The sequence below is a fragment of the Rhinopithecus roxellana genome, chromosome 2 (assembly GCF_007565055.1).
Source record: "Rhinopithecus roxellana isolate Shanxi Qingling chromosome 2, ASM756505v1, whole genome shotgun sequence".
NCBI classification, from domain to species: domain Eukaryota; kingdom Metazoa; phylum Chordata; class Mammalia; order Primates; family Cercopithecidae; genus Rhinopithecus; species Rhinopithecus roxellana.
In genome coordinates this window covers 156,442,647-156,467,207 of record NC_044550.1, presented here as the reverse complement: position 1 = coordinate 156,467,207, position 24,561 = coordinate 156,442,647, and the positions used below count along the sequence as shown (strand labels likewise).

The window sequence follows — 24,561 nt, the reverse complement described above, 5'->3', positions numbered from 1 at the left end:
AAGTAGGAATGAAGCTCTAGAGTTTTCTATCCTGCTTCATCCAAGTCTGCAGTTAAGGAGGAATTTTCTTATAATGTGATTATATGGTTTTAAATTTGAGTTTGGAATCTGATTAATGAGCATGAGATCTGGGAGCAGAAGCACTGCTATGCTCAGGGAACTAGTAACAAGTTCATTTTTCCTTTGAAAATTTTGTACTCTATATCCCAAAGGCATACAATGAGAAGTGAACTCTGTTTCATGGGAACAAATAATGCCATACAGAAAAAAAAGCTTGTAAATTATTATGGTGACAGTTTTTGTATTTGACACCTATATCAAGAGTCAGAACAGACATAATGTCAATGGAAACAAATTCAGAGATCTGTGAGCAATCTGACAGAGAAGTTGTGATGAACAGACTATAAAACATGACTAGAAATATTTAAAATAAAATGAGCCACCTATGGGGAATTTATTAAACTTTATTTAAGCCCTGTGTGACCAAAATATCACAGTAAGTAGTTACTGATTTGCTAGAGGAGAAAATTCTCTGCTCTTTCCTGCTCCAGGGATTGACAGCATAAACTGTAAGGACAAATACTGTTTTTCTGTTATCTAAATCTTGCTGTAACTTCACCACCCTAGTCACCAAAACCATTCTCCATATACTCCAGTTCATCATCTGTGCTTCCAGTTGTGTAATGCATGACTGCCGATTACTAGCGTATTTTAGGTAAGATTAACCTTTGAAAAGTTGAATTCACTATGAATCTAAATTAACATCCCTATACAATTAAGAAAGTAGGACTTCGGAATTGTAAAACAAACAATTTTAAAATTAAATCTAAGGTTTTAATTGTAGCTTGAGAGATTTTGTTGGTTTTGATTTTTTGTTTGGTTATTTTCTAAAAATCATGATCATCTTTCTAAAGACAAGACATTTCTTGGAGCTAAATGTCCAAGGAATTCCTGAAATTACATAAACCTAACACCTATAAAAATAAAAACTATAAATATGGCACCCCTGTTTTTTTAGAAAAATGGACCCTTTTTTTAGGCTCTAGTGTTAACGTAGTTGTTTAATTCAAAAATGTGCCTTTGTGTATTTCCCAACAGTCAGAACCCTGGATCTGCTATATCAAGACTGTGTGTCTTAATTAATTCTTATTCTTACAGGACCACATACAAGTATGACATAGTTGATCACATTTTAAGCCCTCCTTTCACTTAATGGGATTACTTAAATTCCATAAAATGAACATCTCCATGCAAATTGGGCATGTAAAGCCTTAGAACCCATTTTGTGGAAAATATTCAGACCACTTTAAATTTTCCATTGTGTACCCATTTTCTCTTTGTTTTCCGAATCTCTGACGCCCATACACAAGCCATTCGGTGTCCATCTTAAACAGTAAAGCTGCTGGTTGTTCCGTCACCTGGTTTAGAGGCAGACCTCTAGCTCCCTGTGATGGCATTTACCTTTTGCCTCATTTTCTCCATGTTTGTGCGTGTGGCCCGGCTGTAGGTAAGAAATCCAAGCCTTGCTTCAGCTCACTCGCCCACCCCTGCTTCTCTGTTGTGAACGCTGCACATTGGCTTCCTGTGCTCTGCTGTTGTATTGCAATGTAAAAAGTCTTTTGTCTCTTCTGTCTTTGTCGCTGCCAGCTGCTAATCTGAATGAGGTGGAAAAAGGTTAGTTGCCTTTTAAGTCTATTATGATTTTCATTTTAGTCTCCCTCTTTCTAGTAAAGTTACGTAGATTTCACTGTGTGTACCTGGTAAAAAGGAATGTTGACAAACTATAAAATCTGAAAACAATATGTCAAATCAGTCATTCAGATCTTTAATCTATGCCTCACTATGCCAAACACTGTAAAATGGGCCTCTGATATGCAATTTATCTATTGTTAGAAGACAATGAATAGAAACTTTTTGAGTGGGAAGAAGGGGTGGCTAGAATAAGGGACTAATATAAATTTTTTAAATTTTCTACTTGTCTGTATGGTTCCACTTTTTAAATATGTCACAAACATGTATTACTTTTAGAATGAAACACATAGGTTATTTAGTACTGTAGATAAGGCTGCAGATAGAAAAATGTTTAAGTAAGAAAGACTGTTCCCATAACTTTAAGCAGATATCTTTAGTAACATGAAACATGAAAAATATTTGAAGGTGTATACATTTATTGAAACACTTTAGGAAATAAATATTATAAAGCCTAAGAAGTTGACTTACAGGATGCCAAGACTACTAGGCAGTATGTTTAAGCATAAAAAAGCCATATTTAATCATTGACATCAATATGATCCACCCAGCTCCCCAAATACATCAGGGCCCATAAAAATAAGTTGTGGAAGTCGTAGAATTATTAGAGTGATAGCTGTGTCTGGGAAATCATCATGGAATATTTATGACATTTTATCTTAAAGACTCAGAGTTTTAACTAATTACATTAGATTGTTAATTATTCAGCTTACCAAAAGTCTTCAAGTACGAAATGCAGGCACAACGTCCTAAAAGGAACACAATGTGTGCTTGTCTTAATAGTTCCAATTGTATCTGAAGCATTTGGAGTTGGATTATGAGGATGATAAATAAGTTATTATAGACTGGGCATGGTGGCTCACCCCTGTAATCCCAGCATTTTGGGAGGCCAAGGCAGATGGATCCTTTGAGCCCAGGAGTTTGAGACCAGCCTGGGCAACATGGTGAAACCCCGTCTCTACTAAAAATACAAAAATGAGCAGGACCTTGTGGCACACACTTGTAGTCCCAGCCACTTAGGAGGCTGAGGCAGGAGAATCACTTGAACCTAGGAGGCAGAGGTTGCAGTGAGCCGAGATTATGCGACTGCACTCCAGCCTGGGGCAACAGAGTGAGACTTGCTCTCAACAAAAAACAAAAAAAAGAAAGAAAGAGGTTTTCATATAGCAGGTCTTTCTGTCTTCTCTTGCTATGGGTTTCATTTCCTCTGTTGCATTGCTTGGATGATTTACTGTGTTTGCTGACTTAGTCTTACAGTGTGCAGAGTTAAGTTGAAAAACATGAAAAGAAAATGGTTTCATATTTTAGAATGTAACAATATAACACGTGCTATTCTCTGGGGATTAACGCATCTAATACCTTCCTGGGTCAAATGGCATCTTTTCTCTTTACAAGTACTAAGCAATTGATGGCCTGGGACAGGGATGTCTAATGGCTGAGTCTATCTCAGAAACATAATAGCAATTATTCCACCACAGGAATATGTCCTTAAATTGTTGTGTATACTCTTAGAAACAATCTTGGCAGTACAAGTGTTTTAAATCACCATGTGGTTTCATGTGTTGACTAAATTTCATGCTTATGTTTATAAAAGCTCCCTTTTATTTTCCAAGAATTTGCTGCTGACTGAATTTGCTTTTAAAAGCCGTCAAATCATTCTCTATATTTTTAATTCAAAACTTAATTGGAAATAGAATTTCCATTTTTTCTAGCACCCGGGGGAATTTTCTTAAAAAGAATGTACGTCATTAGTCAATGCATTGTTAATTTAAAAGAACTCTGTAGTTTATGTGAACAACACAAAGGTGGGCAAAAACTTCTATGAAACAACGATAAACCACTTATTCAAGGATATGCACCTTGTAAGTAGAGGCCCAGATGCAAACCCATGTCTCATTGGCCCCAAAGCATGCACTTTGAGGTGGGGGCCTCTGCTGGAACCTGTCCCTTCTGCCTTGCTGCCTTCTTCAGGCACGGCTTCTTTTCTGTCTCACAATAGCTTATTTCTCATTCATAGTTTATGCCAAACAAGCTTTCCTTCTGCTCTCCTGCTGTCTCTTCAGCTCGCTATGCACAATTGTCCTTATGTAAGGAAAGCTGTACCCACAAAATTCAAGTGCAGCCAAGCCGTCTATTTTATCTAGACATGGAAAAAGCACCTAATGAATGCCTGTACAATTAATGAATAAATTCTCCCCAAGAACTAGGCTACCTTTTATCCCATAAGGCAGGTGGTTAGTTTGTGTAGGTAAGGGAAAAAGTTCAGGTTTCCCATCCCGGCACGAATATTTATAAACTCTAGGATACCTCCCAGTCTTTTATTTTTCTTCTGTGAAACAGGAACAATGATATCTGTCATATCATTCACATAGACATTTGAGAATAACATGTAACCATGTATCAGAAAACACTTTGAATGGGTAAATGTCTATACTCCAGAAATATTGAAGGCTGCCCTGTAAGACAGGTTTAAATTTTGCATCATTTAATTCCAACCATCATCACTACGGTGACATGGTTCAGATATATTTGATGCCATTCCCCATGGCAGAAGAATTCTTATGGGAATTCTTTATTCTAATTTTTTATAAAGAAAATTACATAAGGTACATTATGTATAGAATGGAAATTTCTCTCCCCATATTGTTTAGAATTGTCTGTCTTTGTTATTATTGTTTTAAATTTTACTTTGTACACTCACTTCATATAGAAATGTTTTATTTAGGGATAGGTCTTTGGTCCTCTTTGCCCCCCTACACTACTTTGAAACATAAGGAAATACACAATGCTGAAGAGCTCTTGGATTTGGCTGAGTTGGATTTGTAGATTTTGTGTATATTTTTAGATTTTCGTGATCTCGTAGTAACAGTGACTTCTGTTTTTAATTCTGCTTCGCGATGTGTAAGGTCTTTATATCAAGGTCACTATAGATGCTGACATACTTGTGAGCCTCAAATAAGGGAAACGTAAGTTGCCGTCTGTTTTTGCTAGAGAGAATACTTTGGCAGCCTAGTGATATTTTGTGGTTTGTATTCATCCTCCAACGTTTCAAAACTTTCTTAAATGCACTTTCATCTCAAAAAAAAGTTTTAAAGATCTCGTTTGCTCTTTAGTTAATAGGCAGTGCCCATTGAGCCCAGAACAACAATTAGTCTGACCAAGTCTTATTCAATCTCATTTGAATTGATTTATTTTGAAAACTGAGTTAAATATTTTCTGAAGTTTCAGTAGTTGCTGGAATTGGCTATATTGTTTAGCCTCAGTGTTCCAATAAGGAAGTGCTGAAAAATACTTCATTTTGTGTTTGTTTATTTAGAGAGGTAAGGTTTTGTTTTTTGTTTTTTTTTTATTTAAAAATATGCCAGATGCTTATTGAGAAAACATCTTATGCAGGACACCATGCTAAATATTGAAAGTGGTACAGAAATCCATAAAACGTTACCCTTATCTACTGAGCAAACTCTTTGGCTTTGCTTCTTTACTGCAAAGTCAGATCAGGTCAAATATTTCTCAGTACACAGCCATCAATTCTCATATCCCAAGAACATTAATAATATAATATAGCTACTTTACTAGTTTGTAGGTAAAGAAAAACACTCCTTCTGAATATGAACACTGACCAAGCTCTCTGACAGACTCAAGCAACTCATTTCATACCACTTAGAAAACGAAAATAGGAACCGAAAACTGATTTCCCTTCTTTGAAACGTCTAAATACCTATGTTTATAGCATATTTTCTTGAACCTTCCTATTCTGAATTCTGATAAACTTTTATCTCACGAGGTTTCTCTATGGCAGTGCTCCGATGATGTACGTGTCCCATTTTACACCTATTGCACACAAAGAGCACATCTGTTAATGGCTAATGCGTCTTACTGGGCATCTGCCTGTGTTATTGTGCTGTGGTGCCTGGGATTATAACCTTGAGAATGTAACAAATAGGGCTGGCCTGGTTTAGCAAAAGAGGAGAAAACATATATACTTTTCTTTCAGGTCCAGCTTAATGAAGCTGCCCTGAGATGACTCCCATAGTCTCATCAGCTATATCCATCCTGTGCTATAGATCATCAGTCTCTCTGCCATACTACATGGTCTGTAGGAGGAGAGAGAATGTTTCTGTTTCCATAAAGAACAAATGGGAAATGTATACTTTTTAAAATCAGAATTGGATCGAATTTACAAAATTTGGTAATGATACACATTCAGGTCCATTCATCTTAACCTTCCTCAAACGTGCCACTTAAGTGCTGACAAGTGCAATTTCTTGATAATGGAGCTCAGAGTCTCCATCCTTTATTGGAATGGTAACTGTTAGGCATAAAAATACAGTAGGGATATCTGGAAGTGAACAGATTACCCATCTCATCCAGCCTGCAAGGGCACACCTTGGGCTAGCATCTCAGAACACAAATCTGCTACCAGTTTTTAATTCTCTCTTTGCTTCCTTACATTGTTCTTTATGTGATCTGGGTCTTCATTAACATTTAAAAAGCATTTGCCTGCCAGAAGCAATCAAATAAGTGCTATCTTTCCTATTTTTTTATCCAGCACCTAGTTTGTGCCAGACAATTTACTAGTGAATGCAATGGGAATGGAGAGATACAAAAATATAAATATAAAGGTATCCCATGCCCTCAAGTCGTGTACTTTTAAGAAATTAAATCGTATTTTTTATCTATTAGGTTGCTTATTTTGATATCTTCCCTTGCTGAGTTAATTCAAAGAGAATAAAATTAGTACATTTGTTCAAATCTTTCTTGAGTTTGACTGATTGCATTCAACACTAGAATTCTGGTCCAGTTATCCAGATTGCCATCCTAAATTTCTCCCTCATTATTATCAATATTAATAATTATTTCTTCTAAAAAAGAAGTTTGTTACAAGTTACAATAGGAATACAAATGGGCTGCAATATCAGCTCCAGTACCCTCGCCACCTCTTTTGTACATCTCTTATATCCAGAATGGACTCAGATTTTTATCTATATCAAAGAGAGAAGCAGCTAATCTAGTTACATTAGCAGAAGGTAGCAACAGTAGCAAGAGTGATGTGTGCCAGCAACAACATGTACTGCTATCTAAAATTATTTTGTTGTAGACATGCCCAGCTTGGATTTAAAAAGCTAACTTTGGGGAAAATTAAATAGAGATACTCAACATCCATTTAGTGTAAAACAAATTAATATTTTTAACAAATTAATATTTTTAACAGTGATTTGAGTTGGAAAATTTCAGAAATCTTAATCTGGGGACAAAATGATCCACCTTTTTGATAAGCAGGCTTCCACCTTTTTGATAAGCAGGCTTTGAGGACTACATAGGCCTAGATGAGACATCCCATTGCCCAGATTTCTTGGTAGGTAGAAAGCAATTAATAGTCCAGCCAAGGCCGGGCACAGTGGCTCACACCTATAACCCTGGCACTTTGGGAGGCCGAGGCAGGCGGATCACGAGGTCAGGAGTTCGAGACCAGCCTGGCCAAGGTGGTGAAATCTCATCTCTACTAAAAATACAAAAAAAAAAAAAAAAAAAATCAGCTGGGAATGGTGGTGCGCACCTGTAATCCCAGCTACTCAGGAGGCTGAGGCAGGAGAATTACTGGAACCCAGGAGGCAGAGGTTACAGTGAGCTGAGATTGCACCACTGCACTTTTAGTCTGGGCAACAGACCAAGACTCCGTCTGGGAAAAGAAAAAATAGCCCAGCCAACAATTCTTCAAAACTTTCCTCTCTGTAATTAACATGGCTTATTTAGCAAAGAAAACAAATCTCTTCAGGGGTAATAATGTATTTCAGAACTGTATAATATAGTTTTTAATAATATTTGAAAATAATTTTATTTAGCCCAGTTTCTAGGCCGGGATGCTACCCGTATGTCAATCATTAAGGGAACTTAACGGACAGTAGAAAATTAGATGTTAGTCTTATTTCTCTAAATTCTCCATATAGTAGCTTCTCCAGGGTAAAGCTTTGTCATACTCATCCTTCAATCATTTGCTAGATCTAGCACAAAAAATGTCTCCCAAGATGTATAATGAAAATTACACTAAAGCAGCTTTTGTTGGTGAAATAAAAAACCTGACTCTGAGAGAGTATGTGTAAACTAATTCTATTGTAAGTAAATTTATTTTTAAACTATTCTTATTCATTTCAGGAAACATTTAATGTTAACTCTCATGGACCATATACTATCTTCATTATTCATTCATTTTTCAAAAAGTTACTATAGTTAAGAAATTTCAACAATGCTTAATGAGTTAAAGCAGTATATTTTAAAGAAAAAGTACATTTAAGAAATCTGACAGGATGTGCAGGAAATGTAAATCAACTCAAATATCCTCCACTTATGATGAGCTTGATGTTTTGACATTATATATATATATTTTTTTTGAGACGAGTTCCACTCCTTTGCCCAGGCTGGAGTGAAGTGGCATGAGCTCGGCTCACTACAACCTCCACACCCTCCCACAACCTGGATTGAAGCAATTCTCCTGCCTCAGCCTCCCGAGCAGCTGGGATTATGGATGCCCACCACCATGCCCAGCTAATATATATATATATCATATATATAATATATATGATATATATAATATATATCTCAAATATAATATATATCATATATGATATCTCCTCCACCTCCTGGGTTCATATATATCATATGAACATATATATATACACATACATATATATATACACACACACAAGTAGTTAATAATTGCAGCTGTCATTCAAAGTTCAAGCACATTTGCAAACTTACCATAAAAACGGATGGCACAGGCATTCGACTCACTTTCTCTTCTGCAAGACAAAGTAGTCTATGATTCTCTTGCCTTTGCCATCTCTAAGACCTTGAAGAGAAGAATTGTTGTTATTGTTTGGATAGCCTGTCCTGCAAGCCCTAACTGCTAACACCAGCTCCCCTCCAACAGAGTTAGTAAGTGATGATTGGTCCAAGTCAAGCACAACTCACAGTGCTTTGCAGAGAGACTTCTGGCCGCAGCAGCACATGTAGAGCTAATCTACACTACTGTGCTCCACTTACGTCTTGACTCTCTTGAAGCACAGGGAGCCTTGTCATGGGCCATTCCCTCTCCTTTGTGCACCACTTATTACAGACTGACTATAGGAGAAGCTCATAGTACTAAAAAGAAAACTTGAGACAAAGGAGAGGATAGCTACATGAAATAAAATGAGAGGAAAGAGACATAAAAATGAAAGAAAAAAAAGGAAGAAATAGTGGCATAAGTTGAAAGTTTTATTCCCCACCATAAACTTCCAGTGATTTGGAATTTACTACCTGTATTCTTTTGCTAGGGCTGCCATAACAAATTACTGCAAACTGGAGGCTTAAACAACAGACTTTTATTGTCTTACAGTTCTGGAGGCTAGAGGTCTGGAATCAAGGTGTCCATGGTGTTGATTCCTGCAGAGGATTGTGAGGGAAATATCTCTCCAGGGCTGTCTAGTTGGCGTCTCCCTGTTTTTCATATCATCTTACTCTATGCCTGTCTTTCCTGGTATCCAGGTTTCCCTTTTTGATAACACCAGCCATATTGGATTAGGGCCTACCCTAATGACTTTAACCTGCTCTCCTCAGTGAAAACTCTATCTCAAAATAAGGTCACAGTCTGAGGTACCAGAGGTCTCAAAGATACCAGTTTTTTGTTGTTTGTTTTGTTTTGAGGAGCACAATTGAATCCTCAACACCACTTCACTGTATTTTAAACTCTGTGTTTGCACCAGAAAACCTGTTCTTCTCCACTGTTCTCCATGTCACCAAAAGGTAATTCCCAATATACATACCTGAATCATAGACATCCTAGACAACTCCCTCTCTCTCTTTCCCCCATGCTTATCCAGTCCATCAAAAAGTCCCATCTGTTTTGCTTCGTAAACACTGCTTTGGGCCATGTATACCTCCACCCCACCCCTACCCTGCATAAGCAGTCACCTCTCATGTATATCCCCACTTATGCAATCTGCCGTCCTCCAATGGAGACAAAGTGCTCTTTCTTTCTTTCTTTCTTCTTTTTTTTTTTTTTTTTTTTTTTTTGGCAGAGTCTCTCTTTTGCTCTTCGTTGCCCAGGCTAGAGTAGTGCAGTGTCGCGATCTCTGCTCACTGCAACCTCCGCCTCCCAGGTTCAAGTGATTCTCCTGTCTCAGCCTCCCGAATAGCTGGGACTACAGGCACCCACCACCACACCTGGCTAATGTTTGTATTTTTAGTAGAGACAGGGTTTCACCATGTTGGCCAGACTGGTCTCAAACGCCTGACTTCAGGTGATCCGCTCGCCTCTGCCTCCCAAAGTACTGGGATTACAGGCGTGAGCCACCGCACTCAGCCAGAGTGCTCTTTTCAAAGTGCACATGTCATCTGGCCATGCCCCTACTGAAAACCTTTCAGTGGCAGCCCATTATTCATAGAATGAAGACCTTCAACCCTGTGACCCAGCCAGCCTCTGAGGCTCCTCTGGCACCGTGTTTTCCCAGGCTTACTCCCATCTCTTAGGGCTCCTGTTCTTCATGCTGCCTCCTGCAGAAGCCTCTGTCGGACTCTTCATTCTCCACATCACCCTTGCCTCTGAGTCTCATCTCTTCAGAAGAACCTTTCCTGTCCTTCTTCAGAGGAAACAGTCCCTTTCTAGAGCCCCATAAAATCTTCCTGCTTAGCATTCAGCACAGAGACAATTTTATACATATAATAGTCCCCTCGTTATCTGCGGGTGATGCATTCCAAGACCCTCAGTAGATGCCTGAAACCGCAAATAGTACTGAAGCCAGTTGCTATCAATCAGAACATGTTTCTGTTCATGTCTTTCAACCCACACACTGAATCCTTTTTCATCCCAAGTAAGCCCTTAGCATGCATGGTGGCTGCAACTTTTCCACTTTGAGGTATGACAGCAAAACTAGTTTGAATTTCTTTTTTCCTTGTTCACAACTTTGCAGAGATAGGAGATTCATTTTTACTGTAGATCTTAGCAACTTCAGCGTACAGTTTTTCTTTTTCCTTATTAAGTTAAGAACTTTCACCTTTTCACTTAAAGGAAGCACTTGACAGTTTCTCTTGGGCTTGTCCAAATTACCGACATCACTACTCTTGCCCTTTGGGGCCATTATTAAGTAAAATAAGGTTTCCTTGAACAGGAGGCTGTGATACCACAACAGTAGATTTGATAACTGAGATGGCTCATAAGTGACCGATGGGCAGGAGGCTTCTCCAGCCAGATACCCTGACTAGAGATGATTTATGTGCCGGGTGTGATGGAGCAGAATGGAACAAGATTTCACCAAGCTACTCAGAATGGCATGCAGTGCAAGACTTGCGAATTGTTTATTTCCGGGATTTTCCATTTAATACCTTTTGGCCACTGTTAACAGTGGGGAACTGAAGCCACAGAAAACAAAGCTGCTGATAAAGGGGGACTATTGTACTTGGGAAATTACTGAACTAATATCTTTCTCCCCCTCCTCTCATACGTAAACTCCATGGAAATAGGAGTAGTTTGTTGTTTACCATTATACTTCTAGCATTGATACAGGTCCCCATACATAGTTGGGACTCAACATATATGGTGATGTTAAAAATCTGATCTGCTGTTTTAATTTTTGGAAAAAGCTATAGGCAGATCATTCTATAAGTATCAGGGAAGAACGTTATAGAATAGTTCTAAAACTATTTCAGTAAGTATGGTAACAAATGTAAACGAAAAGATAACTTAAGATACTAGGAAGGAAGTAAAAATGAAGGTAATAGGAAGGGCCCCTTTGTATTGAACAAGGAACAAGCATTAAAAACAGGTTCAGGCCGGGCACAGTGCCTCACACCTGTAATCCCAAGTGTTTGGGAGGCCGAGGTGGGTGGATCACGAGCTCAAGAGATGACACCATCCTGGCCAACATGGTGAAACCCCATCTCTACTAAAAGTACAAAATTTAGCTGGGCATGGTGTTGTGTGCCTGTAGTCCTAGCTGGGGAGGCTGAGACAGGAGAATCACTTGAACCCAGAAGGCGGAGGTTGCAGTGAGCCAAGATTGTGCCACTGCACTCCAGCCTGAGTGACAAAATGAGACTCTGTCTTTAAAAAAAAAAAAAAAAAAAAAAAAAAAAACCCTTAGGTTCATAGATCTAAAATGAAGCAGAAGGTAAGGCCAAGCTCCAGGTATTATTTCTCATAAAAACCATCAATGTGCATTGAGGTTTCCTCCTCAGTGCAATAATACTCACAATATTGGTACCACAGGGGGCTCTGAACACATGCTGGCACTTTATTTTTACCGCTGAATGCAATAATGTTGTTTTGTACAGCTAAGCGTGATACTCCCTCTGGTAACTTGCTGTCTGCATTATCCATATCTTCAGAAGCATTTTCCTTTCTATTTAAAAAAAGGAATTTTTTCAGAGCCACAGTTGACCTTACCCATCTTTAATTCCAGAGCCTCAGTTTACAGATGAAGAACTGAGGCCGAGAACAATAAAATAGTTCTGCAACCAGTCAACTCCCACATATTGCATATAAATGTAGGCCATCCCAGACAGTAATACAACTACCCAAATGTCATTTTCCCCAATAAGGACAGTTACTCCCTGAGATCTCTTTATGCTGATTCACTCTTCACTGGAGAGTATTATCAATTCTGATGATCCAGCTTTTACTCTTCCACCTAGAAGGTGACCCATAACATTTCTCATCCAAATCAGGGTAATTATGTGAGTGCCCAGGCACACTATTGACAATTACCTTGGGACAACAGGTGTAAACCAGGAGTCGTGCAAGCCAGGGTGAATGGATACATTACCACTCCATGAAATTTTTCAGAAGAAATACATTCACAGATGTTCAGTAAGTAGGATCTTACCTCCTCTTCAAGAGTGAGTCTGAAAAATCATTCCCATTTACAAGAGTGGGTATCACTTTTGACATGCTCTTTCACAAGTTGTAATAGTGTTGCTGTAGAACTTGGTCATTTCTTGTCCCGCTGTGTCCCATGTATAACTGACAGGCAAAATCAGGAAGAGGTGATCTAAGAAACAGACAAAACTCTATACCTGTCATCCCAGCCCTTTGGGAGGCCAAGGTGGGATGATCACTTGAGGTCAGGAGTCCGAGACCAGCCTGCCCAACATGGTGAAACCCTGTCTCTACTTAAAATACAAAAATTAGCTGGGCATGGTGGCATGTGCCTGTAATCCCAACTACTCAGGAGGCTGAGGCAGGAGAATCGCTTTAGCCTGGGAGACGGAGGTTACAGTGAGCCAAGATCACACCACTGCACTCCAGCCTCAGTGTCAGAGCAAGGCTCCATCTCCAAGAAAAAACCTCTGTATCAAAAAAATTCCTCTATTTACAACATGTGGCACTTTTTCTTAAGAAAGTTCTGGCATTCGCAGATATTGGTTACCAGCAATATTTATTACTAGTTATAGTAGATCATTTACTAACCTCTCTTATCCTGAAGAGGTAACCATGGACCCCCTGATTGACCACTCTTTGTTTTCTCTCCAAAACATACACAACCAATATATATACATACACTCAGAATGTTTTCACCTCTTACCAACAAGAAATGAAGACTAGAATCGTAAGGGAAATTAATTTGTTCATCTGATCAAAAGTGAAATCACAAATGCCAGGCAATGATTGTGTTCCACTCTATTGGGAAGTTTTAAGGGTCCATGGCTGAAAATAAAGAAATAGGATTTCCTGGGATTTAGAGGAATGGGTTGAAGCCAGATCATGGAGTCAAGGCTTGCCTAGACTCCTATCTCTTGAGAGGCTCATGGGCACCAACATTTAACCTATATTCAACCACATTGCCCCAAACCACTCCAATGGATTCATTTATCTTTCTTGATGTCAGTTTAAACATATTAAGACCTGCTTATGGGGTAATCAATTACAACACTAACTCTGTATAGTCGAATCAAGAATATTTCCAGTTTTCCTTTCTGTCACCTCACACTTTATCATCTCTGGAAGGGAGGTAGCCATTGACAATGCTATCTCAGGCCCTGAGCCATCACAAAAGCAAACTCAATTGCCCTACTTTTTTTATTATTTTTCCACTAACTCAGTACTAGCTCTGACTAAACTTATAGTAAAAATAAAAACCAGGTAAAAATGGCTTCATGTCCTCACAATACTATGAGTTTTGGGAGAAGTTTTCAATATTGGTAACTAAAAATACATTAGCTGACTAGTGTTAGTCATTTTATCTCTATTCTTCCTGGAAAACCAGTGCAGCTTTTAGCTGTCCAATTTCCTCTTACTGGTTGAGAAGGAGATATGCAGTCCAGTATTTGTCTAAGGAGCTTGCTAAGTTTCCCTTCTTATATTGAGCTCCTGAATCTCACCACTGTTGCACTCTTTTGAAAGCTGTCCTTCCCTCAAGTATAGCAGAATCCAATATAATTAAGGAAAATTAAAGAAACAGTCCAATGAATACATTCATGTTAATATTTAGTCAGGGAAAATTCACAGTAATGTTTAAAGAGAATAGCATAAGCTATGTTATTACTAATCACGAGTGAGTAATTAAGCAAAAAATTACACTAATCTCTAAAGGCTAGAATGAAACCCGAGTTGATTACAGGTCAACAAAACAGAGCTCTTGCCTTAAAGCATGATTCTTCCTTTTAATAACTATTATTTGAGTATGTCAGCATACCACACTGTGGAAAAAAACAAAAGCAAATGTGGCAAGAGTTCTACTCTTAGTGATTTTACAGTCAAGGAAAAAGAATCAGATAAACACCAGTAATATGAAATGCACATATAACAGTACAACCCTAAAACCTTACCTTATATGCTTGTAATGAATATTAAGTGACTGCATATTTATACAATGTTTAAAACTGTCTGGCATACAGTAGTAAGCACGATATAAATGCTCATTAAGTACATGAACAAATGTATACCATGTATATGCCATAAGACAGGCACAGTCAAACACGATATAAAATTAAAGATAGAGAAGAAATGGTTGAAAAGATCTGGCATGATTCTGTAGAGAAGGGGACATATAATGGATGAGAAAAGTGACAACAGAATTGTGAAAGGATGTTATTAAAGCAAAAGGAGAAACCATTAACCCAGGCATGGAGTTAAAATAAATTCAGGAAATAGTAAACAGACCCAGGTGACATGAATGCAGGGTGGAAGATTGGTTTTTAAAGCAAGTTAGGCAGTAATTGGATGCAGAAAATGTTTTTGTAATATTTGTTAGCATTATAAGTTTTGGTGATAATAAAGAAAATCAAACCTTTTTTTTTTTTTTTTTTTTTGATTGCTCTTGTTGCCTAGGCTGGAGTGCAATGGCGCAATCTTGGCTCACTGCAACCTCCATCTCCCAGGTTAAAACGATTCTCCTGCCTCAGCCTCCCTAGTAGCTGGGATTACCGGCGCCCACCACCACACCTAGCTAATTTTTGTATTTTTAGTAGAGACGGGGTTTCACTATGTTGGCCAGGCTGGTCTCGAACTTCTGATCTCAGGCAATCCACTTGCCTCAGCCTCCTAAGTGCTGGGATTACAGGCTTGAGCCACTGCACCTGGCCAAAAATCAAATCATTTTTGAAGTCATCAACTTATCTTACTAAAGTCAGGTGTATAGCTATGTAATGATCACAAAGAAGTATCGTATACAATCTCAATAATGATTATTGCTATTTTGTGACTCTTATAGAGATAAAGAATACTTGACATTGGTGTGGTTTTTATGTTCAAGTTGGCATGCTTAGTCTAAAGCTGTTGATTAGAGATTTAACAATCTGGTTAGCTAACAGTTTCTTGGAACTTTGTCCTTGTTCACTTCTTTCCATTATCAAGTCTATGGAGTCTTCCTTGTAGACAAGGGTCAACTCTCAGTTTTATTTTTTTAGAGATGAAATTCATTTTCTCTGTTCTGTCCCTAGCTCAAGACTTTCTCTGCTGGTAGATTGAGAACTGATTAGGAGCAGAGCCCATTACATTCATCCTTGTAGCCCCGGCCTCTAGCACAACATCATGTAGTAAATCCTTATGGACTGTGACTTAGATTGGATGGATTGGGTTGGATTGTATCAGAGTAAATAAGGAATAAAACATGTCCCTTTATTATAATTTTGAAACAATGTCTTATTTAGGCATAAAGTGAAAAGTACATAAAATGGCATTTATTATGTATCTCAAATGGTCCTTCTTTACCATCAGTTTTTATCTTGGATAGATACTACTATAAATAGCATATATCTCCATCAGATAGATTTGGTTAGAAACTGTAAGTGATTTCATCATAGTAGGCTGATAAAATATGATGAATGCATTTAATCAAGGTATCCAACTTAGAGTAATACTAACTGAAATCGCAAGCCTTTAAATAAATGTGTTTAAAAATCATTCATCATGCATATGTTGCTAAAAATCTTTCAGATCCCTGAAAACTTATAGAAGCAATATATGAGACTTTCCGTGCAATTAGTTCTTTTTAAGAGACAGATAAAAACTAATATCCTACACCAGATTGATGTAATAACTAGATGAATACTTTTATTAATTTGCATCCTGGGAAAAGACCCTTGAAGTCTAAATAATATGCCACATTTAGTTGTCAAGCAATGATTTCTGCCAACTAGCTGAGTATTACTTTAAAAGGATCATCTTGTAACAAAGCGGTGCTGTTACAAGGTTCACACTCCTGAAATTTTTACCGATGCTGTTACAAATGACAGTTTTAGTAGTTTCCTGGAAATGAACAGCTGCCTATAGATGTGTCACTTTATTTGTCTATTTATTTCATAGAAAACAATTTGAAAGTAGAAGTAAAGTAGAAAAGGTAAAAATAACTTAAAATGTATTATATAAGTTAATATATATTATGTATTTGAATACCTTTCCAGTCACCTTAATACTTTCACAGCAATTGGGAAAGTCTTTTAAATGAAAATTACATTTGGTCTAATGTATCTGAAATAATAACCATGTTATTTGTATCAGAAGAAATTTTCTAAAGAAATTATCAGTCATGTGATTCAACAAAGAATACCTAGAATCTGCGTGGTTATGCCTTCAGCTCTCATTTGTTGATAGAAGTTCTATTTCATGAGTTAGGTAACTTTCTTTTTTTTTTTTTTTTTTTGAGACGGAGTCTGGCTCTGTCGCCCAGGCTGGAGTGCAGTGGCCAGATCTCAGCTCACTGCAAGCTCCACCTCCCGGGTTCACGCCATTCTCCTGCCTCAGCCTCCCGAGTAGCTGGGACTACAGGCGCCCACCAACCTCGCCCGGCTAGTTTTTTGTATTTTTTTTTAGTAGAGACGGGGTTTCACCGTGTTAGCCAGGATGGTCTCGATCTCCTGACCTCGTGATCCGCCCATCTCGGCCTCCCAAAGTGCTGGGATTACAGGCTTGAGCCACTGTGCCCGGCCGAGTTAGGTGACTTTCATGGAAAAAATATATGTTCTCTCTCTCTGGATTGAGTCTCCTTTTATTTTTTTCTTTTTGTGTCAGAGGATGTGACTCTAAGAAGCATTCTGTTGAGCTGTGGCAATGATTCATAAGAAGAAAACAAAGTGTTTTTCTTTGAGACTTTTAAAACCAGAGACTATGAAGATTTGAGAATATTTTTTTCAAACATAAAACTGTAGAATAAGCCAGGCATAAAAGGGTACATATGGAATGATTTCATTTATGTCAAGCTCAAAAACAGTCACAGCTAGCCTATGGTCTTGTCATGATAGTGATCCGCTTTGCAGGGACCCGGGGGAAGGCTTCTAGGGTGTGGTACATGGTGTGTTTCTAGGGTGTGGTACATGGTGTGTTTCTAGGGTGTTGGTACATGGTGTGTTTCTAGGCTGTGGTACATGGTGTGTTTCTAGGGTGTGGTACATGGTGTGTTTCTAGGGTGTGGTACATGGTGTGTTTCTAGGGTGTGGTACATGGTGTGTTTCTAGGGTGTGGTACATGGTGTGTTTCTAGGGTGTTGGTACATGGTGTGTTTCTAGGGTGTGGTACATGGTGTGTTTCTAGGGTGTGGTACATGGTGTGTTTCTAGGGTGTTGGTACATGGTGTGTTTCTAGGGTGTTGGTACATGGTGTGTTTCTAGGGTGTTGGTACATGGTGTGTTTCTAGGGTGTTGGTACATGGTGTGTTTCTAGGGTGTGGTACATGGTGTGTTTCTAGGGTGTGGTACATGGTGTGTTTCTAGGGTGTGGTACATGGTGTGTTTCTGGATGTGGGTACTGGTGACCTGAGTGGGTTCAGTTTGTGAATAACATTAGCAATGTATTTATCCTTTGTATCTATGCTATATATCAAGAAAAAAATCCAAAATAAACAACAGGAATGAAAAGCATTCAGATTTCCTTTTCCTGATTCCCATAGTATATTCTGAAGGGGCTTATGTTAGTCACAGATCGCAATAGTCCTGTTGTCCAAAACCACAACACTACTTAGCAGCAGACCCAGAACTGGATAATGGACCATCTGGTTCCATGCCTTGTGGCTTTTGTTTTGGGTTTTTTGCTTTGTTTTGTTTTAAATCACAAGCTGCCCTAACCTCTAAGACCCATGACAGTGACACAGTCTGCTGGCAGGAAGCCTGTTGACCTTTTTCTGTGAGCTAACACTGTTTTCCATGTTGCAGGTGAGTTGTGTGAGGAGAAGCTGGACTTCTGTGCCCAGGACCTGAACCCCTGCCAGCATGACTCAAAGTGCATCCTAACTCCAAAGGGATTCAAGTAAGTCCAAATCTGCCTTTTTGCTCAGGGTCAGAGCAGGGGACGCATTATTTTAGAAACCCTTCTCCTCCATCCTTAGCTTCAACACCTCTGCTCGGGATTAAAGGGACCTATTCACTAGTATCAATGACGTTTTTTAAATGTCCATATACAAAATGGACTTTTTTTTTTTTTTTTTTTTTGAGGCGAAGTCTCGCTCTGTCGCCCAGGCTGGAGCGCAGTGGCGCAATCTCGGCTCACTGCAAGCTCCACCTCCCGGGTTCCGGCCATTCTCCTGCCTCAGCCTTCCGAGTAGCTGGGACTACAGGCGCCCGCCACCTCGCCTGGCTAATTTTTTATATTTTTAGTAGAGACGGGGTTTTACCGTGTTAGCCAGGATGGTCTGATCTCCTGACCTCATGATCTGCCTGCCCCGGCCTCCCAAAGTGCTGGGATTAAAGGCGTGAGCCACCGCGCCCGGCCCCAGACTTTTTGTTTAGTACACTAAAGAAAAATGAAAAAGTGTTTCCTTTTCATGCATGATTTTTTTTTGTGAAGTCACCTATGGCAATGAGCAGCCTTTGAAAATGCTTACTTGAGTTTATTTAAAGGCCCATCTGTTGACATTTGTAATACCTTCTAGTTGCTTCTTTGTCTGAAGGTAAGTCTGTGGTAAAATAGAGAATTTGATTTTAATGTAATTGAAGATGTTACGGTCTGAAACAATAATTTGACTATCCAAGGTGAGAAAGATAGAGTGACTATATATCTCAGGCTGCCCCAGGGAGTCCCAGGCTATGCCTGTGATCATCGCTGTAATTATTGATAGTGCCTCTTCCAACTGAAATGTTTTTTGCATGGGGTGACAAAGCATTATAATCCCGCTAAGCGTACTCCCTCAAGTGAACAGAGAACTTCAAAAATCACTTCTTTTTGTCTCCCCAGCAATATTCCTGAAATATGTTTGCTATCAAACTATGTGATTTCTTTGCCACCATCCGGAAATATTGTAAGGGTCTTCCAACAGCACTTCTCTTGTTAGAGTTGGCAGTAGTTAGAGATCATCTAGTCCAAATTCTTCATTTAAACATGAGGAAACCATGGCCCAGAGAGGTTAGTTGACTGTCCAGAGATCTTAAGATTATTTATTGGCAGAGCTAGAGCTAGGATTTATACTTTCCAGTTGGGTGATTTTTCTACTATGTGTTACCTGTAAGAAGTTTTAGAGTTTATTAACATTACAGCTGGTATTGTATAGCAAATAGGCTGGATTCTTAGAAATTACACAGTCGGGTACAGGGGTTGAGCTGTGCTTTCATCGGACAGCTAGCAAACAGCATTATTTGTTCCTTCAAGCAATATTTATTGAGTGCCTGCCATGGCCAGAGTATATGGTAATAATATGATTTTGTAGTCCTTTATAGCTATTCACCTTCACTTATTTCATCTTCTTAGTGAAGTGACCCAAGCTCAATTGCCATAGAATTCAGAGAATTAACAATTACACAGGTCAGGATGAATTTTACAAGAGAAGATGGGATTTGAGCTGGATTGCTAAGATATTTATACTTACCAAACAGATCATCAGATATTTTAAGTTGAGTGGGAGATTGGGGTCAGAATCACCAGATCTCCACTGCTTTTCAAATATCAATCTAATTAAATATTTATTCTCAAGCTTTCTTTTGACAGTGTGCTTTTGCTTTAATTTGGTTTAAAATCCAAACAGAATATGTAGGTATAGTTGTAGCACCTGCTAATTCCCTACAATGTCCTTTCGTAAAAGGAAAAAATAAATTTAATTCTATTTTGCATTATATTTTAGTTTACAACCCTAGGCAAAAACCCAGTGTTATTCCATTTTCACTTTATACAAAACTTTACATTATATTTTATTCAACCAAACACTGTAGGTAAGTTGTTTTTAGTCTTCATATCAATGATACACTCACAATTTAATTTGGCAAATTGAAAACACATCACTTACATAATAAATATCATTTCTTAGAGAAATTAGCTAGTAAGGAAAGTTTTCCAGAACTGCTCATCTGCTGAGCAGATTTCACAGCACTTTGTGCATTGTAAGTATAAGATAAAGTATTAGTAAGACTTAATTGAAACTATTAAAAGAAAGTGAGTTTGTCTGTAAAAAGACTAATCCTTAATTAAATATCTCCTCTCACTATCAAATAGATTAGACACCCTTAAAAGTGCATTTTGCTGCACTATGGACTAACTAATTTGGAAACCCACTGTTTTCAGTTGTAATTTGAGAGCTCATTTCATAGCTGTGTGTATGTAGGTTAGCAGAAAACAGGTTAAGTCAGTGTGTGTGCTGTTACTCCCGACTTATAAATGATTGCACATTGTGGGAAAGGTAGCTGCAGAAAGAAAATAGACTTAAAAATCAAATGATGTGAAGCTGCTGAAGAAAATCTCTACTGACAAATGTTGTTTAGACAAGTTATACTATGTTACTTCAACTTCATTTTCTTATTACTAAGCTAACAGAGCTGGTTTTACTTTTATTGCTTTATTATATACCTCATAAATCTCCCAAATTGCTTTGAGATATTTTTAGACTATGATATGCCATAACCGGTGTTTTCAAACATGCATCTTAAATAGCCAGCCATGGGCTTCTAAACAGCGTATTTTGTATTCTTTGCTTCTTCCTCCTTGTCAGATAATAGAGTTGAAGGAATGTGATAGGTTTTATTGATAATACAAACTAAGAAATTCTTATTTAAATTTTTTCTTTCTGTTTTGAAACTCAGTCTGAGGAGCAAAAGAAAGACAAAAATGTTGGGCATAATGTAACTCCAAGCTCTAATGGTCTTGAAAAGTAGTATTTGGAGAGAAGAGAATATAAAATAGCTCTTAGACAGCCACTATGGTGGATGTGTGGTTCTCTTATCTTTCACTTTGATTTCTTTTTTCAGATAAATAATTCAGAGTGTTTCAAAGCATTTCTTCTTTCTTTTAATGCTTGGCACTTCAACAGCTCTGCTCACATTAACATTGATGGAAGTTCTCTTCTCGGGCCTTGTCCATCTCTTTGAGAATGTATATGGCCACTTAGAGTCCATTTAACTTCAGACTTGTTGTTTACTTTGCTTTGTTATGATTTAGCATTAAAACCAACTGGCTGCAAAGCAAGCATGCTTATGCAGTGAGCTCATTTTATTTCTTAATTCATACATGCAGAGCTGAAAGTCTGTTTGCTACTCTTAGAGGCTATATACTCCCATTTGTTTTAATTCATCCACTCTCAGCAACTCTCAAATCCTGATTTTGCATTTTCAGACAAAACCTTTGGCATTCAGTAATGCCACATTCCCTTGGGTGGTTTTAATTAACCTTACTTCAAATCCTAATAGCTTTGAAATAGAAAAGTGGATAATTAATACAGACTAAACCATAAAAACTTTTATAGAATTATAAAGATGTATATAGAGAATTATTTTAAAAAGCAGCCATTTATAGAACATGCAGTATATATAAAAACTATACTAATTAATTTACAGATAGTTGCATTTAATCTTTAAATAAACCTGTGAGGTGGAATTATATACATGTTAAAGATGAGGAAAAGAACACTTACAGAGATTAAGTAATTTAGTCAATATTATATACACTTTATGCTAAGTGAAATAAGCCAGACATGGTAAGACAAATACCGGATGATCTCACTTATATGTGGAATTTTAAAAAGTCAAACTTATAGAAAAAGAGAGTAGAAGGGTGGTTACCAGGAACTGGGGTAGGGAAAATGGGAAGATGTTGGTCAGTGGTACAAATTTTCAGTTACAAGATGAATAAGTTCTAGAAACCTACTATCACAGCATGGTCACTATAGTTAATAATACTGTATTATATACTTGAAATTTGCCCAGAAAACAGATCTGAAATATTTTCGCCACAAAAGGAAAAGGGTAACTATGGGAGGTGATGGATATGTTAATTAGCTTGACTGTGGTAATTATTTCACAATGTATGTATGTATAAAACATCACCAGGTACATCTTTAAAATATAAAGATTTTATTTTTCAGTTATACCTCAATAAATCTGGAATAAAATAAAGTTCGTAAGGTACAATTAAGAATGAAGCCAGGGTACAAATGCAGTTCTGTAAAGCCTGAATTCTGCAAAGTCTGAATTCTGCAGAGCTAAGTTTTGGTTTTCTCATATATACACATATGTATATACTCAGATATACACATATACGTACACATATACATATATACACACGTATATATACACACATATACATGTACACATGTATACACATACACATGCATGTATGTGTGTGTATATGTACATGTGTATATATGTGTGTATATATGAGGAAACTGTAACTTAGCTGTGAAGAATTCAGGCTTTGCAGTTATGTGTATATATGTATATATGTATATGTATGTGTGTGTATATATATATAGATAAAGTCAGTGAACCCTCTCTTAAATCAAAAACACTCTTGGAAGCCAATGTGTAAGCCTAATAAATCACAACAGGAGAGTGTTGAGGAAAAGGTGGAGGGTAGAGGGAGGCTTCCACAAGCCCCCTCCTCATTGATGGCCATACCTGTAGGGATTCCATGGTCCCCTATAGGTCCACAATGCAGTTTGAAAACTGCTGCACGTGCCACACTGCCTTTCTCCACGCAGCTATAAAGTCCTGCATCCTTGGTATCATAACTAGAGATCCCAATGGTCAGCACTGGAGAAGTACAGGTTTAAAGGGAGCCTCTGGAATTAATTATCCAACAGCATAGTGCAGTGGTTCGAGATACAAGCTTTCTTGTCAGATTGTTTGAGTTTGATTCCTGGCTGTGGCACTTAGAAGTTGAGTGGTTGGGGGCAAAGTGCTTCACCTCTTTGTTCCTTAGTCTCCTCACCTGTAGAGCAGACGAAATAATACCACCAATGTCACAGGACTGTGGAGAGGATTCAGTGAATCCATAGATGCCACATGGTTAGAGCAGGGCCAGAGGAAGTGCTCGGTGAATGTCAGCTGTATTATTACTCCCGGTTCTTCACCTTCAATGCAGCCAAGACCCTTTACCACCATGGTGAACAGGCTGAAAACTGTCCATGGGATCAGCCCCATGAATTTTCTACCAGTTCTTCTATCCTAACCCATTATATCAGTCCTGTTCTTCCATAATGAGTATCTGGATTCATTGTGAATTAGGGTATTTGGTATTAATATATTTGCTTTTCTTAAAATAATACCTTGTTCTGATGTATCTAGTCTCTATTGTAAAATTAAAAATGTTAATCATGTTTTAAAATATGTTTAATATTCCAGTACATTTTACAACATAGCACTTTTATAATCTCAATGAGCAAATGAATTAGGCCAAACTGAAAATATAAGGCACCGTAAGCAAACAAAATGGGGAGAAAGAAAGGATGGAAGAGGGAGGAGAGGGAGTGGGAGGGAGTGACCCTGCTACAATTATCCTGTTGTTATTTGGACTGTGGATATTCACTATCATCAAGGAGATAAAAATCACTATTTCTCTGGTAGACCACAGTGATAGAACATGGAATATACTGCAAAACAGTTCAATTTTCTAGGTATCCATTAACGTGGGGGATCTATGAGCCTATTCTAAATAAGTATTTTAAAGATGGTGCCATGTGTCTAGATAAAATGCATTGTTTACTTATTTTGCCTCAGTTGGGTTTGAAACCATTACCTGCTTGTTCCAACAGATGTGACTGCACACCAGGGTACATAGGTGAGCACTGCGACATTGATTTTGATGACTGCCAAGACAACAAGTGTAAAAACGGAGCCCACTGCACGGATGCAGTGAACGGCTATACGTGCATATGCCCCGAAGGTTACAGGTAAAAGCAGAAATGAGTAAGACCTAGTGTTCAGTAAGACCTAGCACAACAGGGTGACTATAGTCAGTAATAGCGTAATTGTACATCTTAAAATAACTAAAAGAGTATAACTGGATTGTTTGTAACACAAGGATAAATACTTGAGGAGATGGATACCCCGTTTTACATGATGTGATTATTATGCATTACATGCCTGTATCAAAATACCTCATGTACCCCATAAATATATACACTTACTAGGTACCCACAAAAATTAAAA

The 24,561-nt window shown here is 38.0% G+C and overlaps 1 protein-coding gene across 2 annotated transcripts in view; it reads left to right on the top strand.

The window, feature by feature from the left end:
* SLIT2 (slit guidance ligand 2) overlaps positions 1 to 24,561 on the top strand; it is a 375,009-nt gene that overhangs the window by 325,345 nt on the left and 25,103 nt on the right. For both annotated transcript variants that reach the window (XM_030922577.1, XM_030922571.1), the window contains 2 exons: positions 18,370 to 18,463; positions 24,165 to 24,302. In XM_030922577.1, the coding sequence (XP_030778437.1) occupies positions 18,370 to 18,463; positions 24,165 to 24,302 (232 nt within the window). The remainder of the gene's footprint in view (positions 1 to 18,369; positions 18,464 to 24,164; positions 24,303 to 24,561) is intronic.